Raw genomic sequence first — 13,873 nt, 5'->3', positions numbered from 1 at the left:
CCTTGGCTCAGCTGCCCCCACAGCCGAGGGGAGGGGCCCCCCCCCCCCCCCGACGCCCGGGTCCCTGCTGGGCCGGGGCCTAAAGAGCTGATATTCCTAAATGTCTGAAGAGTGGGAGCTGGGCCTCCCGTCCGGGTCCAGGGCCCCCGTGGGCTGGTGGGGTCAGCAGCCTGGGTCATTGGCGCCCTGAGTGGAAGTAGCTTGGATCTTGGAAGGGGTGGGGTTTCAGACCCCTGGGTACCCGGGAAATTGTGACAGGAGGACCCAGGACTCCTGAGGGAATGCTGCCAGGGGTCTAGAAGTGTGGCTCTGAGCGGATGGGTCTGGGTCCTCCAGGGAAGAGGGAGTGGCCCTGGATTCCTGGATTCTGGCTAGAGCAGAGTTGAGACTGAGGCCGACGCCCTCAGCAGGGAGACATGGTCCCCGAATATATTTTAAGGAGCAAAATTATAGGCTAGGTAGGGGGATTGGAACTGTGTTCCTGGGTCTGGAACTTGTGGCGGAAGACCCCCACTCCCATGAGGTTCGGTCGCTGCCACCCAGCCAGAATTTCAGTTTGTGTAAGCAGCGCTTTCAGGTGAGTGTGAAGCGGGTGAAATGCAGGCGAGGAGCCCGGTGCTTGAAACCCGGAAAGCGTCTGAGCTTTTGGTTTCGCACCCACTATGTGGCAGGCGCTGAGAAAAAAAGCAGTGAGCAAAGCAAAGGGCCTGCCCTCAGGGTGCGTGGGTTCTTGTTTGCAGTGAATTGAGACTCTGCCGTGACCATTTCAGGCAGGTGACTTCATTCCCGTGAGGCCTCAGTGTCCTCATCTGTGAAATGGAAACAATAATTCTCTCCCACACCGGGGAGGACGCCGACAGGATGTGAAGGGGGGAGACCCTAGACTGGGGGCCCGCTGGTTACATTGGGGTGGTTACAAAGGCGTTTGTCTGAAACTGGTGGACAGAGCTCCCTCGCGCCTTAATCCACGTTTGATTGACAACTGTTTGTTGGGGGAGGGGAGTGGGACCACGCTGGAAACGCCTCCGTGACGTCACAAAGCCCGGAATCCCCGCGAGAATTCCAAGCTTCTTTTCCCTTCCTGTTTCGCCCAATCGCGTTTCGAAACCCAGCCTCTCCTCGTGACGTCAGCACGTCCGGCCGCGTTCGGCTATAAAAGCCTTGCGAGCGGCGTCACGGCTCATCCGCTCTCTTGCCAGCTCCGTCGTCGATTACATGCGCCACCCTGCACGACCCCCCCGCGCCACTCCGTCGCGACAGCGCTCGCAGCGACCGCCGACACCTTGAGTCCCCGAGCCCGACGCCGGAGGGCGAGATGAAAGCGCTGGCCTCTCGAGCCGTCCCGACCTGCGATCGCCCGCGGCAGCCCGAGCCGGCGCTCTTGCCTCCAGGGTGACGCGCAGCCCCCCGCCGGTGAGGGAGGGATCGGAACGTGGGGAATCGCTTGGGTTGGGCGCGGGGGAGCAGTAGCAGTGCGGAGAGGGCTTGGACTTCTGGGTCCTGAGACAGGAGTGGTCAGAGCCGGGCCTCCTGGGTCCGGAGGAAGAGGAACTCCTGCGTCTGGGGAGCGAGGGGTGTTACGGCGCGGAGACGGACTTCGGGGCTCCGACTTCGGAAGTAGAGAGACTGGGAACCCGGAGTGCTGTCCCTGACGGGGGAGGGGTCTGGGAGCCAGACTTGGGTCCCCAGTGAGGAACCATCTAGGGGTCGGAATTTTTGTCTCCCAGGAAAGAGGGGGATGGGGCCATGACTTATCTGTCAGGATGAGAGAACCAGGGACTAGGACTTTGTCCCCAAGTGGAACGAGTACAGGACTTGTCGATTCCCGGGACTGGGACTTCTGGATCTGAGGGAAGAGGGGGCTGGGGAGTTGGACTCTTGGATCTAAGGAAGGAGAAAAAGGGGACTCAGACTTCTGGGTACTGAAAAGAGAAGTGGCAGCCTAGGGACAGAGATGGGAGGGACTGGAATCAGAAAGGAATGTGGGCAGGGACTTTCCTGTTGCTATTTGTGTCAGTATTTTCTGTTGCTGTGACTCAGGGTCATCCCCTGATGCTATTTCCTAAATGCAGTCCAAACTTTATTCCCTTTTTCTCAGCCCCAACAGATGGCCCCAGGCCAAGCGCCCCATCAGCCCATCCCCTGGAGGGATGCCCACCCCTTCCTCCTCCTGTCCCCACTGGTGGGCCTTCTCAGCCGGGCCTGGAGCCGGCTGAGGGGCCCAGGACCTCCAGAGCCCTGGCTCGTGGAAGCAGTAACAAGCGCAGATCAGGGAGAAGCTGGCCTGGAGGGAGAAACCAAGGCTGCTCTGGCCGCCCACTATGCCCCTTGGGGCGGGCACCCTCAGGGGAAGGCTGGAGACAGTGCAGCACGTGAGGAGAATGAAGCATCCTGGGGACCCTGCCCTGACCGGAAAGCCTACGGTTCTTTTGAAGCCTGGGGACTTTCAGATGATGATGATGATGATGATGATGAAGAGTATGGTTGGGAAGAAGCAACCAGTGTCCTTAGAGATCAGGGAAGCGAATATATAGGTGGCCAGCCTGCTCCCCTGTCCCCCAGCCTTCTGATAAGAACTCTGAAAGACCCTTCTGGGGAGGAGGAATCTGAGGAAGTTGTTGTTGCTGAAGATAAAGTGATCACGTTCTCATTACCTCCATCGCACTGGGAGTGTTGTCCAGGGGTGGCGGTGGAGGAGGAGGATGCAGAAGCTATAAATAAAGCAGCTCTCAGGAAGTCATCTACTTCCCCCTTATCTCCAGGATCCAAGCCCAGAGCTTGGCTACATTGTGCAGGGGAGAAAGAAAGAACAGAGAATAAAGGCAGGAAGACATCGGTTTCCTCTTCCTCTGCAGCCTCCCACCCCAGCACCTGGGAGTGTTGTTCAGGAGAGGCAGCTGAGGAGGACACAAAGACTGAGAAAGAAGCAGACCCAGGACCACACCCAGTCCTAGCTCAGAGGCCCCTGCTCGGGGCCTGGCAGCATCAACCCAGTAAGATCACAGAAGATGGAGAGAATGAGGACATTGCTCCAGGGGAAGCTGAGGGGCCCTCTTCCATCGCCCCTAGAAGTGCCTTCTTCAGGGCCTGGGTGTACCAGCCAGGAGAGGACACGGAGGAGGAGGAGGAGGAGGACGGTGATTCAGGAGAGGCTGAGGAGGAGGGAGAAGCTGAGGGGCCCTCTTCCATCCAACCCACAAGCGCCTTCTTGAGGACCTGGGTGTACCGGCCAGGAGAGGACACGGAGGAGGAGGATGAGGACAGTGATTCAGGAGTGGCTGAGGAGGAAGAAGCTAAGGATCCCTCCGGATTGTGTATTAACTGCAGTTTGGACCCAACTGGCGGGGTCGCTCCGCAAAACGGGGGCGGGGCTGACGGGAGAGGCGGGCCTGGTGGTATAAGGCGGGGCTGACGGTGAGGGGAGGGGCCTAGCGACGAGGGAAGTATACTCGCACTGTGGAAGCACAGGTTCGAGTCCAACGGAGACCCGGTCCTGCTTTGTTTGGGGTCGGTGATTTACCCTCTCTGACCCTCACTTATTTGTCTGAAAGACCGGTGGTTTTGGCAAACTTGCACTTATCTATTCACAAGGCAATTGTATTTAAAAAATACTTTTCTAAGTACTAGAGACATGTTTAGAAAATCCAAACAATAAATTTCTCACATGCCCTGTCCCCAGAAGCTGCACTTAATTGTGTCTGCTGGAAAGATCCTTAATTTAATGACAAATATATTTTCTTCATTGCAGATAATACTGTAAAAATATTCACCTGTAAATTTCTTTGGCTACTTGTGAATTATCTGTGGGATAAATCCTTAGAAGGGGAATTGACCCCGCAAAGGGACCTGTGGAAAGATACTGTCAATTTGTTCTTCAGTGAGGTTATGTTGTTGATGATTTGACCAGCAGTGAAAGAAACGCTGGTTTTCCTAAAACCTTTGCAACCCTAATGTTATCATGGTTTTCTGCAAGTGTATTTTGAAAGTTCTAAATTTTGCCTAATCTGGTGAGTGAAGACGTTTAGAAACCATTTGCATTTATTTTCCTGTTTATTTCCTGCAAATCATTTTTTTTTTTAAATTTTTAGATGAGGCAACCCTTGGTTGACCTCACAAATTGCAAGGACCTTGTCAAAAGAGCTTACAATCTCTTATTTTTTTATTATTTCCGCCTACAGCACCTGGTCTTCCTAGGTAGTCTCCCATCCGAGTACTAACCAGGCCCAACCCTGCTTAGCTACTGAGATCAGACAGGGCTCAGATTCTTGAGTGTTAGGGATGAGGGGGCTGGGAGCTGGGACTCCTGGGCCCACGTGTGTTACAGGGGGTTGCGTGTGAACTCCCCTGGGAAGGCTGTGTTTACCGTAATGCAACACTTTGTAAGAGGCTGGGCCCCCATGGGAGGAGGAAGCAGCTATGACTCATGTCAGCCCCAGAAAACCTCTGCCACCTTCAGTGAGTCAGATGGACAATCCAGTGACAGATGGGTGACTAGTCACGTAGCAATCATTTTTGTGTAACTAATTTTTTGTCTGGTTCTCTCTCTCTCTCCCACCTGTGGCCACGTGTATCTTTTGTCTGTCTGTTTCCCCACTCTGCTGGTCCGTCTCCAGGTGCGCTTCTCTGAGAAGGTCTCCATCCATTTACTGGCTGTCTGGGCAGGACCAGCCCAGGCTGCCCGCCGGGGCCCCTGGGAGCAGTTCGCCCGAGATCGCAGCCGCTTCGCCCGCCGAATCGCCCAGGCCCAGGAGGTGCTGGGCCCCTGCCTCACCCCAGCAGCCCGGGCCAGGGCCTGGGCACGTCTTGGGAACCCTCCCCCTTCTCTGGCCACCATACCTGCCCCTACCCAGACCCTACCCACATCCTTTGTCCAGGCCACGCCCTTGAGCCATGCTGTGGCCTCTCCCTCCCCTCTTTATGTGTCTCCTTGCCTGGACCTCAGTGGGAGGCGTGGCTAAGACCCTGTGGTTTGTTACTATTTATTTTTTTTACCAGTTGGTTTAAGAAATAAAGCCTTGATTTGTAGTGAGCAACATCACCGCGTGTATCTGAACTGACAGTATCTACTCTTCCTGGGTCCTAGAGGTAGTGGGCAGGAATAGCATAAAGGCAAGTGCCTTAATAGAGGATAAACTACATTTCCCATCATCCCTCAAATTTGCCTCTTTTCATCCTGAGGCTTCTTTTGAACACGGGCTGGTGGGTTTTGTAGTTTTTCTTGGGCTTCTGCCTAAATTTTATTAAACTTGGGACAATTGTCCTCCAAAAGGGCTGGGTGCTGGACTCACTGATCTCCAAAAAGGAGTTTTGCTCCGGTTTACTGTGCCTCCCTGGAATATAAAGACTCATCCTCCTGGTCTTTACATGCTCAGTTCCTCAGGGTCTTCAACTTCTGATTTCACGTTTACAAGCCCTGTGGCCACTGACTCAGTTTCCTTATCTGTAAAATGTGGCTGACAACTATACATACCTATGGGATTATAAGGCCCCAAAGGAGTTCATATTTAAAACAGTGCTCACCAACTAACAAATATGTGTTAGCTAGTATTGTAATTTTTCTCATCGCCCTTCCTGCATATCATCAAATACCTATCCACGTTTACGTCTCCAGCTTAGACCTCTCCTCTGACCTCATAAGATCTGTCCAGCAGTTCAAAGAGAGTGGCCCAAATGTCCTGCACCCTTCCTGCCTCATACCCTGCCAGTCCTCCAGTGGTTCCCCAGGCTTCTGTCACGCTATCCCAGACATAGCAGAGGAGCGTTTTGATTTTTTGCTGCTTAAGACCCATCTCCCATGAGCCATTCTGAGTCCCAGGAGAGCAGGTGCTGCTGCACAGCCCACTCCCTAAAACCCAGGACTGGGCACCCAGGAGGCGGTTAGTAAGTGTCGCCTATTAGCCTCCAAATGAGCAGGCACAGGAGCCGATGAGATTACCGTACTTCATTGGTTTACTCACACGCCAGTTTCCCATCGAAACTGGACAAGCAGATGGCGAAGGCTTGGAGAGGGCAAAGCGGGAAGCGGAAGTCCATGGTGAACGTGTCTGGGGCCACGCGGCCGAACTGGAGCACTAGGTAGTCCGCTGGAGATAAAGTCAGGAACTAAGCCTAGGCGTACTCATTTCCCTGCTGCGGGCCTCTGAGCTGCGAAAACTACTCCCAAAGTCGTGCGGCGCCTTCACTAGACCCCCGCAAAAAAACCTCCGAGGACCGTGTAAACTACAGTTCCCAAGAGGCTTTGCAACATCACGGAGTCGGCCCTACCTAGAAAATCGCTCAAGTGCCGATGGGAGTAAGTAGTTCTCATCGGTTCTTGCTTCCCACCCACTCCCCAATCCCGCCCTTGCCCAGGCAAACCGGTTCCCAGGAGCTCACGGTCATCCGGATGAACGATCTGGAAGTTCTTGACCGAGGCCCGAGTGACTCGACCATGGAAATTGAGCACGTAGGCGCCGCTCTCGTCGCTCCACGATGGGGCTTTGTTTTGCAGCAAGATGAGCCCCTGACTGGCCCCATGTTGGAGGAGACTCAGTAGAGACTCCTGTTCCTAGAGAATAAATTAAGGGGCGTGGTTAACCTATCACCTACTAGCTTTCCCCTCTCCCCCGCCCCCTGCCCTGGATTCAGAATTTTGAGTGCCCCGTCTCTTCTCCCTGAGACACAGAAATCCGACAGAATCCTCACATCTAACCTTCTGCAGCCCACCAGCCCTCTCCTCCCTCAAGGATCTAGGACCTGTCCCCCAGCCCTTCTGCTCCCATTGACCCAGAGATTATCGACTTTAGCTGACTCACATTTAGTGGCTGGACGCTGATTCTCCGGTTCTGGGCATCGATTCCTGGAATGATCACTGTCATTTTCCGGGGCCCTCGGAATCCCAGGACGTTGGTCTCCTGTGGGTATTATGCTCCAGTTGCCCTGGCTCGTTCTCCCTCCCCACCATCCTGCTCTGTTCTCTCTGGACACTCACGTAACACACAGCGCCCAACTCCTCCCTGATCCGATCTGTCTCTGGGACGAAATTCTTCCTTTCAGGATTCACTCCATTGTCGAAGATGGTGAACTTGGTGCCTAGGACATTAGATCTGCCCCAGGAAGGACGTAGCCAGAATATAAATAATAATTTTTACTGTTTTGCTTTATGTTAACTGCTTTCCCATGTCATCTCATCAACTTTCCCCATCAATCCTCTATATAAGACTCATTTCCATGTTCCATGTAGCCAGTCTCAGCCGTGTGAGCCATGATTTTTAGTTTCCTGTCTAGTTCCTTTAGGCAACTTCTTCCCTCTAGGACCAAAAACTCACACATCCCAACTATCTTCTCCTACTCAGGAACTTAGGATTCCCAGCACCTTGCAGTTCAAGAAGTCAGATGTCTTAAATGCCAGCCTCCGCTCCAGAGCTTTCAGTTCTTTTATTCCCAACCACCCTGAGATTACAACCTGAAAAACTACAAAGCCCATCAGTCTCTAAGAGCAAAACGTCCTAGAGCAGGTGGAACTTGTGCTATATGGCCTGTTGGGAAATGTAGTTCAATTGTCTCCTTCTCCCCCCAGGTGCCTTGCCATCTGTTTCTCACATACTTCAGGGCTCTGCCCACCTGACTTTGCCCACAAAGTTGTCCCCATCCCGAGACAGGTCTGTAGGGTCCAGGGAGATGAGGTAATTAGAGGTTTTGCTCCTTCTTCTCTTGCGCCCAGCGAGAAGAAAGTGCTGTGGATGTGAGAACAACCCATCGAAGTTGATTTCTGGTATGTGGCTAGGGCTAGGAGTCCAAAGACAAGGAAACACTATGCCCCTATGACAGAAGAAAGGGTAATGGGGCAATAAGCATGCCAAGGCTTGTTGGGAGATGCGGTTCTCACTGAAGGAAGCCATCAGCTGGGTTCTGAAGAGGAGCTTCACATCTTAATATATCCCCTTCAGTCCTTCCGACATTGGGTCCAGGGTTTAGGAGAGCCCAGGCAGGGGAGAGCCTGATTGGCCGGCAGGGCTTGGTTTTGGAGAATAGAGAAGAGCCTCGCTTTGAACATTGCAACGAGACTTTCTTTAGTAGATGTTTCATCTGAGAAAAGTACGTCTGGCTCTGAGCAGGAAAAAGCCTCTTTCTGAGAGAGATAGAGTGTCTTGATAAGAGGCAGCCACATTCCCTCCTGGATGGGAAATCCAGGAGGGGAGGGGCTTGGTTCCTGAGGGCCCAGGGTTTATCCCACGATTGGGTGGAACCTGATAGTAAAGAAGGCTGTGAAGGGGCCAGACTTGGACCTACAAAGGTGGGAGATGGGGCCAATACCTCTAGGAGGTCTGTAAGGAGTGGGGTTTGGGACACTGAGAGGGCGTGACCTGACTGAGAAAGGCGGGGCCATGTCTATAGTGGGCAGGGCTCGGTTATGGAGTGGGTAGGGCCTATGCCACCCGGCTCTGTAAGGAGCCTATTAGTGAAAGGTAGGTTTGGGAGCCTAGCTGACAGGTCCTAGCTCAGTGATGAGCAAGGCCTGGATTCGTGAAAGACTTGCCCTCACTCAGCAAGGGATAGGACTCGCCCCAGGGAAGTGGGGCTTGCTCCCGAAGCTGCTGGACCGCACCTTCTGGCCCTCGGCTGCCTCCAGGTAGAGATAGTAGAAAGGGAACATGCCCTTGTCTACACCGTGCTTGTCGCGGCTGATGCGACACTGCACTGTGCGGCCCCGCGTCGCTGGCCGCAGCACATACGCTTCCATGTCCTCGCCCAGCCGAGGGCCTGGGACGCGGAGGGGCAAGTCCAGCGGGCTCCCCACATCGCTGCTGCCCGCACCGCCCTCGCCTTCCAGGGCCTCGGACACCTCCTCGCCGGCCGCCCCTGGGGAGTTCCTCACTGTAGACTGCGACTCCTTTTTCTTCTCTTCCAGGTCTTCGCCCTAGCCCACGCGCCAAATTCAAATTGAGGGACAGTGGAGACCCAGGCCCCCCCCCGCCCACAAACCCACTTGCCAACTACTGATTGGCTATCTCAGCTCAGGGGTACGCCCACTCTCAACTATGTAGTCTGCTTATTGGCCAAACACCTCGGCCGCCTGCTGATTGGCCAGTCCGTTCAAGGGTCCCACCCAGCCAAGCCGCAATCATCTGTTGATTGGTCAGCATTACCCCTGTGGCCACCTACGCCTACTCCATCTATTAATGAGAGAATCCCTTGCTGAAACCAGCGTTGATTCGGTCTAGATAACATATAATACGGCCCAGATATAGCCAACCGAAACTATTTATCTCACTTTCATTAATACCAAAGTAAATGCCAACTGGCCCTTCCCTATCACTGTTTCACCCCCTTCTCCAAGCTCGCTTCCTTTCGGTGGGCTGGATTTTAATGTATATGCCCACATAAATGCAAATCCTCTAGACTGACTTCATAAATGGTGCACACACAGAGCCTCTGTTAGTCCAGTCACAACAGGCTCCATCCACCAGTAAAAAAGACCTCTGATTGGGCTGTAGAATTTTAGCTCCACCTTCCCTAGATTCCAAGGCTAGTCCTCCTCTTCCTCTATCTTGATTGGCTGTATCACCTCCCACCTGGTTGGAAGCCAAATCTCCACGTTCCTGGTCACTGTCCATTCCAGGGATTGTTTCTGGACTAGGTGATTCGTATTCATCTACAACATCCTGGAACTTGCTCTCGTCCTCTGTACTGGACCCTAAGGGATGGAAGAAGACTGAGCTCAGGAAACTTGCGTCCCAGGAGCTTGGGACAAGGTCTCCGGGGCTAGCTGGAGAAGACCAAAACTTAGGTTTTGGTCCCCTGTTTATGACCCATTGCCTTCACTTGCTAGATCCCCCACTTCTCCTATATGCAGGGCCAAGAAGTCTCTGACCATCCTGGGTCTAAGGACAGAGAGGGATTAGAGTCCTCCCCATTGTCCCTTCTCCCAGAGAGAGCATTGGAGAGAATGGAGAACTAAAATGGGAGTAAGGGGAAGAGTGGAGTTTTGGGGTGACAATTAAGATTCCTGTTTTGAAATCGTTGGACAGGTCATGAGAATAAAGTGAAATATCACTACCAACGGAATATTATTAAGGACTAGGAGGGAATGAAGTACTGATAATACTACAACATAGATGAACCTTAAAAACACGCCAAGCGAAAGAAGCCAGTCACAAAAGATCATATACTGTATTATTCTATTTATATGAAACGTCCAGAATAGGCAAATCTAAAGAGACAGAAAGTAGATGAGTGGTGACCAAGGGCTGGGAGAATGAGGGCGTGGGTGCAGTGACTGCTAAATGATATGGCATTTCTTCTGACAGTGATGAAAATGTTCTAAAATTGATGGTGGCGATAGGTGCATTATCTCTAAATATACTAAAAATCATGGAATCGTAAACTTTAAATGAGTGAATTATATGCAAAATACATCTCATAAAAGCTGTTACCAAAAAGGGGAGGATTTGCCACTTGGACCAGGGGGCCCGATGATGTCCCAGAAATTACCAAGTTGTTGGTGGGGTGGCCAACCCCTGCGTCTTGTCCCTGGAGGCTCTTTAAAAGGACGGGGAGAGGCGGGAACGTCCTCCTCCATGGAGACTTCCTCCAACTCCAGATCGGAACTGCCTGGTGGCCAGGATAGGGAAGGGGATGGGAGACTGGGATTTCTGAGTTCTGAGGGAGGAAAGGGCTGGAGATTCAGATTCCTGGGTGTTGGAGAAGAAGGTACAAGACCTCGACTCCTTGGTGTGAAGGATTTCAGGGCCTGCGAAGGTCTGGACTCCTGGGTCCTTTGGAGACCAGGGTTTGAGGTTCCAGACTCCCGGGTTCTAGGGGACGTGGAGTTCTAGGGTGTAGGCGGTCCAAGGGCTCGAGATTACCTGCCGCAGTCCATGATAGCAGGGGGCAGCTCTCGCCGCTGCCATCTCCACCACAGCTCACGGCGCCCAAGACACTGTGGGTGGCAGAGCGCAGATGTGCCTGTGGCACGTTCTCCCGTAGGAAAGGGTTCCCCGGGCCTGGCAGAAGGTGCAGCGACGCCCATTAACACGATGCACACGTTTCCGTCCTCTGGGAAGATCAGTCTCCTCACTGGGCTCCCAGACGTAGCCCCTGATTGGCTGACCACCCAAAACCCTGAGACCCACTCAGAACACCAACTTAATTCTAAGGCTCAAACGAGCACATCCCTACAGCTAAATTGTTGAGGACTCTGTGCGTAAACAATCCTCGTCTACAGGAGCTGGTCTCTGATTACCGAGGCCCCGACCCACCCCACGCCCAACCCCATACATGGCCCCGGGGCTTTGCTAGTTTCAGCACTGGGGTTACTCCCAACTGCATCCACTGCTTTTCCAGGCCCCGCCCCAGGCCTCCCTAGCTCTCCCGCCCGCACAATCTTTACCTGGTCTCTCAGGCTCCGCCCCAGAGCTCTAACAAGCCCAATCACGGGATTCTCTCGGGTGCCACCCCTTAGTTGCATCATGCCCTGCATCCCCGCTCTCTCTGGGGCCCCCACAGATCGTGCACTTGCGTTTTCTGGGCTCTGCCGGGGAACTTTACCAAGTCCCGGCTACAGATCTCCGTCAGGCTCCTCCCCTCTGAGTCCTTTAGGCCCCGCCCCACACTCTCACAGACCCCGCCCCGCGTTCCCACAGACAAAGTCCCCACCGCCAACTCCAGGCCTAGGATCCTGCAGGATCCCAGGAACCTTTCCTCAACACTATCACCTGCGAAGCGCTCCTCCCGCCACCGCGGTCGGCGGGAGCGAAAGGAAGCATCAGGATTGGCCTGAACCATGAGGGGCTCTTGGCGCTTGCGTCGTTGCTTCTTCTCAAACAGCCGCCACTGAGGGAGAGGGAAAGGGGTGGATGGGGGCCAGGAACCCTGCAGAAGACAGGAGTGAAAAGGGCCTGGGACAAGGGGAGGCCTGCATCGGCGGGAGGGTCCCTGGAGTCTAGTCCCTCAGCTCTTCCTTCCTCAGACCCAGGAGTCCTAGCATCCAGTCCCCTCCTCCCCCAGGACCTAGGGGCTCCCGCCCTCCAGAGTCCTTGTTCCTTAGAACTTTGGGAGTCTCATCGCCAAGGTTTGCTTCTCTAGGATCCTGAATTCATATTTTCTCATTTCGCAATTGCAAAACTTGAGGCTCCAAGAGAGCCAAGAAGGCCGGGAGTTTCAGGGCAGGTCACGGGCATGGGGCCTCTGGGGAGCTACGGAAGATGGCACAGCAGGGGTGGCAGGATTCCTGGGCTTGGTACCTGCTGTTCCAGCTTCTGCAGTCTTATGGCAGCGATCTCTCCCCCCAGGGTCCTGAGAGAGAGGCAGGCTTATGGTGACAGCTAGCAGGGCACCCCAGTTGCCCAAGAGCCCCTCCCTCCCTTCCCAATTTGGGATGCTGAGCATTTGTTAGGTCACAGAAGGCATAGAACTTGAGCTTGCTCCCCTAGTTCTGAAGCTCTATCTCCCAGCACTGGCCTGCCTAGAATCTAGGAGTCACAGATCCCAGGGCCCTCCTGGGATCAGGGCTCAGGACTTGGGAGTCTAAGCCCTCAGCCCCTCCTCTTTCAGACTCACACGTCTTCATCCTAAGCTCACTCCCTTTATTTTATTTCATTTTATTTTTTTGCCTACAGCACCTGGTCTTCCTAGGTGGTCTCCCATCCAAGTACTAACCAGGCCCGACCCTGCTTAGCTTCCCAGACCAGATGAGATCGGGCTTGTTCAGGGTGGCATGGCCATAGTAAACTCACTCCCTTTAGGTAGGACCCAGAAGTCCAGGCCCTCAGACCTTTCCTACAAGGCTGATGGTGCTGAACCTGCAAACATCATTATGAGACCAGAGCTGAGTGTGTATGAGCATCATCAAACACAGAGTTCCCCCTCGTACGCCCATCTCCACCACCCCCACCCATCCCATTTTCCCACTCACTCTTTCTTCCATGTATCATTCTCACGAGACATTCTGGAGAAGCAAGAATGAGGAGTCAGGACCCAGACTCGATATACCAATGGACTCTGCCCTCCAATACCTGATCTTAAGCTTTCAATTTTCTCCTGGACCCAGGCAGCCCAAATTTCATCGCCTACTCCTATTTAGGGACCCAGCTGCCTTTTCCAGCTTTCATCACTATCTGGCCCAGGAGTCCAGTTCTCTCTCCCCCAAAATGCCTAACTCTCTCCTATATTCAAGCATGAGAACTCAGGCCTCTGGGCCCCAAACACCCGACCCCCCCGTAACCCCAGACCACCAGCACCCACCTGCCTGGGATCTTGGAGACTCCTTCTCACCTCGCGTCTGGAGAGGCTTTTCACACTCACTCCTCAGTGCCTTGCCTCTCTGGCCAATTTCTAAACATACCCGACCCACTCTTTGAGAGCTGGGGACCTAATCTCTGGGTCTCTGGGAAGTAAGTAAAAGAAGAAAGAAGTTCCCAAGGGAGGGAGTATTCCTACTGGGACCTGCCCTGATCCCCTCCCTCTTGTTCTCACACGCTCAACTTCCAACAAAGCAACGACCCCTGCCTTCTGCTGCAGCCAGGCTACCCTGCTCCAGGGATTCTGAATTAGAAGGGGGATACGAGTGTTCCTTAAAGGGACCCCAGAGAGGCCACATCGCAGTCTCTACACCTCTCACTTACTTATATACGAACCTTGTAAGGTGACCTGTGACAATCGCTAACTTGAAGCCACTTCTTAGGGAGAAAAATAACTGGGGAAACTACAACTCCCGTGAGGCGAAGGGGCCAAGATGCCGCGGAAGTGGACGCATTTTTCCCCCAGCCTGCCGGGAGTTGTAGTTCTCTTTGAAAGTTTCCACTCCTCTTAGCGCCTACAAGGCAGGAAATGTGTCGTTAAGAGGTTGGGCTTCCCAGAAAGGAGGCGAGTCTTTCGAGAAAAGGCCAGAGAC

General features: G+C 53.7%; 2 protein-coding genes and 1 pseudogene across 2 annotated transcripts; 1 reads left to right on the top strand and 2 right to left on the bottom strand.

The window, feature by feature from the left end:
• The first annotated feature begins 1,166 nt into the window (after positions 1–1,166).
• Positions 1,167–5,038, top strand: PPP1R15A (protein phosphatase 1 regulatory subunit 15A). The gene is made up of 3 exons (XM_015591659.2): positions 1,167–1,413; positions 2,099–3,346; positions 4,614–5,038. The coding sequence occupies exons 2-3, from the start codon at positions 2,108–2,110 to the stop codon at positions 4,956–4,958; spliced, it is 1,584 nt and encodes a 527-aa protein (XP_015447145.1). The 5' UTR covers positions 1,167–1,413; positions 2,099–2,107; the 3' UTR covers positions 4,959–5,038.
• A 137-nt stretch (positions 5,039–5,175) lies between these two features.
• Positions 5,176–13,789, bottom strand: TULP2 (tubby like protein 2). The gene is given in 14 exon segments (XM_025048516.1): positions 5,176–6,083; positions 6,376–6,547; positions 6,795–6,893; positions 6,971–7,085; positions 7,603–7,715; positions 8,588–8,899; positions 9,555–9,676; positions 10,474–10,805; positions 10,808–10,985; positions 11,697–11,853; positions 12,225–12,276; positions 12,896–12,928; positions 13,225–13,366; positions 13,617–13,789. Coding segments are annotated over 12 exon segments (1,818 nt in total). The 5' UTR covers position 12,928; positions 13,225–13,366; positions 13,617–13,789; the 3' UTR covers positions 5,176–5,949.
• Positions 12,591–12,709, bottom strand: LOC112482161 (annotated as a pseudogene).
• Positions 13,790–13,873: the final 84 nt, after the last annotated feature.

The sequence above is a fragment of the Pteropus alecto genome, unplaced genomic scaffold (genome assembly GCF_000325575.1).
Source record: "Pteropus alecto unplaced genomic scaffold, ASM32557v1 scaffold41, whole genome shotgun sequence".
NCBI classification, from domain to species: Eukaryota; Metazoa; Chordata; class Mammalia; order Chiroptera; family Pteropodidae; genus Pteropus; species Pteropus alecto.
The sequence above is the reverse complement of the archived record's forward strand: the minus strand, read 5'-3'. Positions and strand labels throughout refer to the sequence as shown.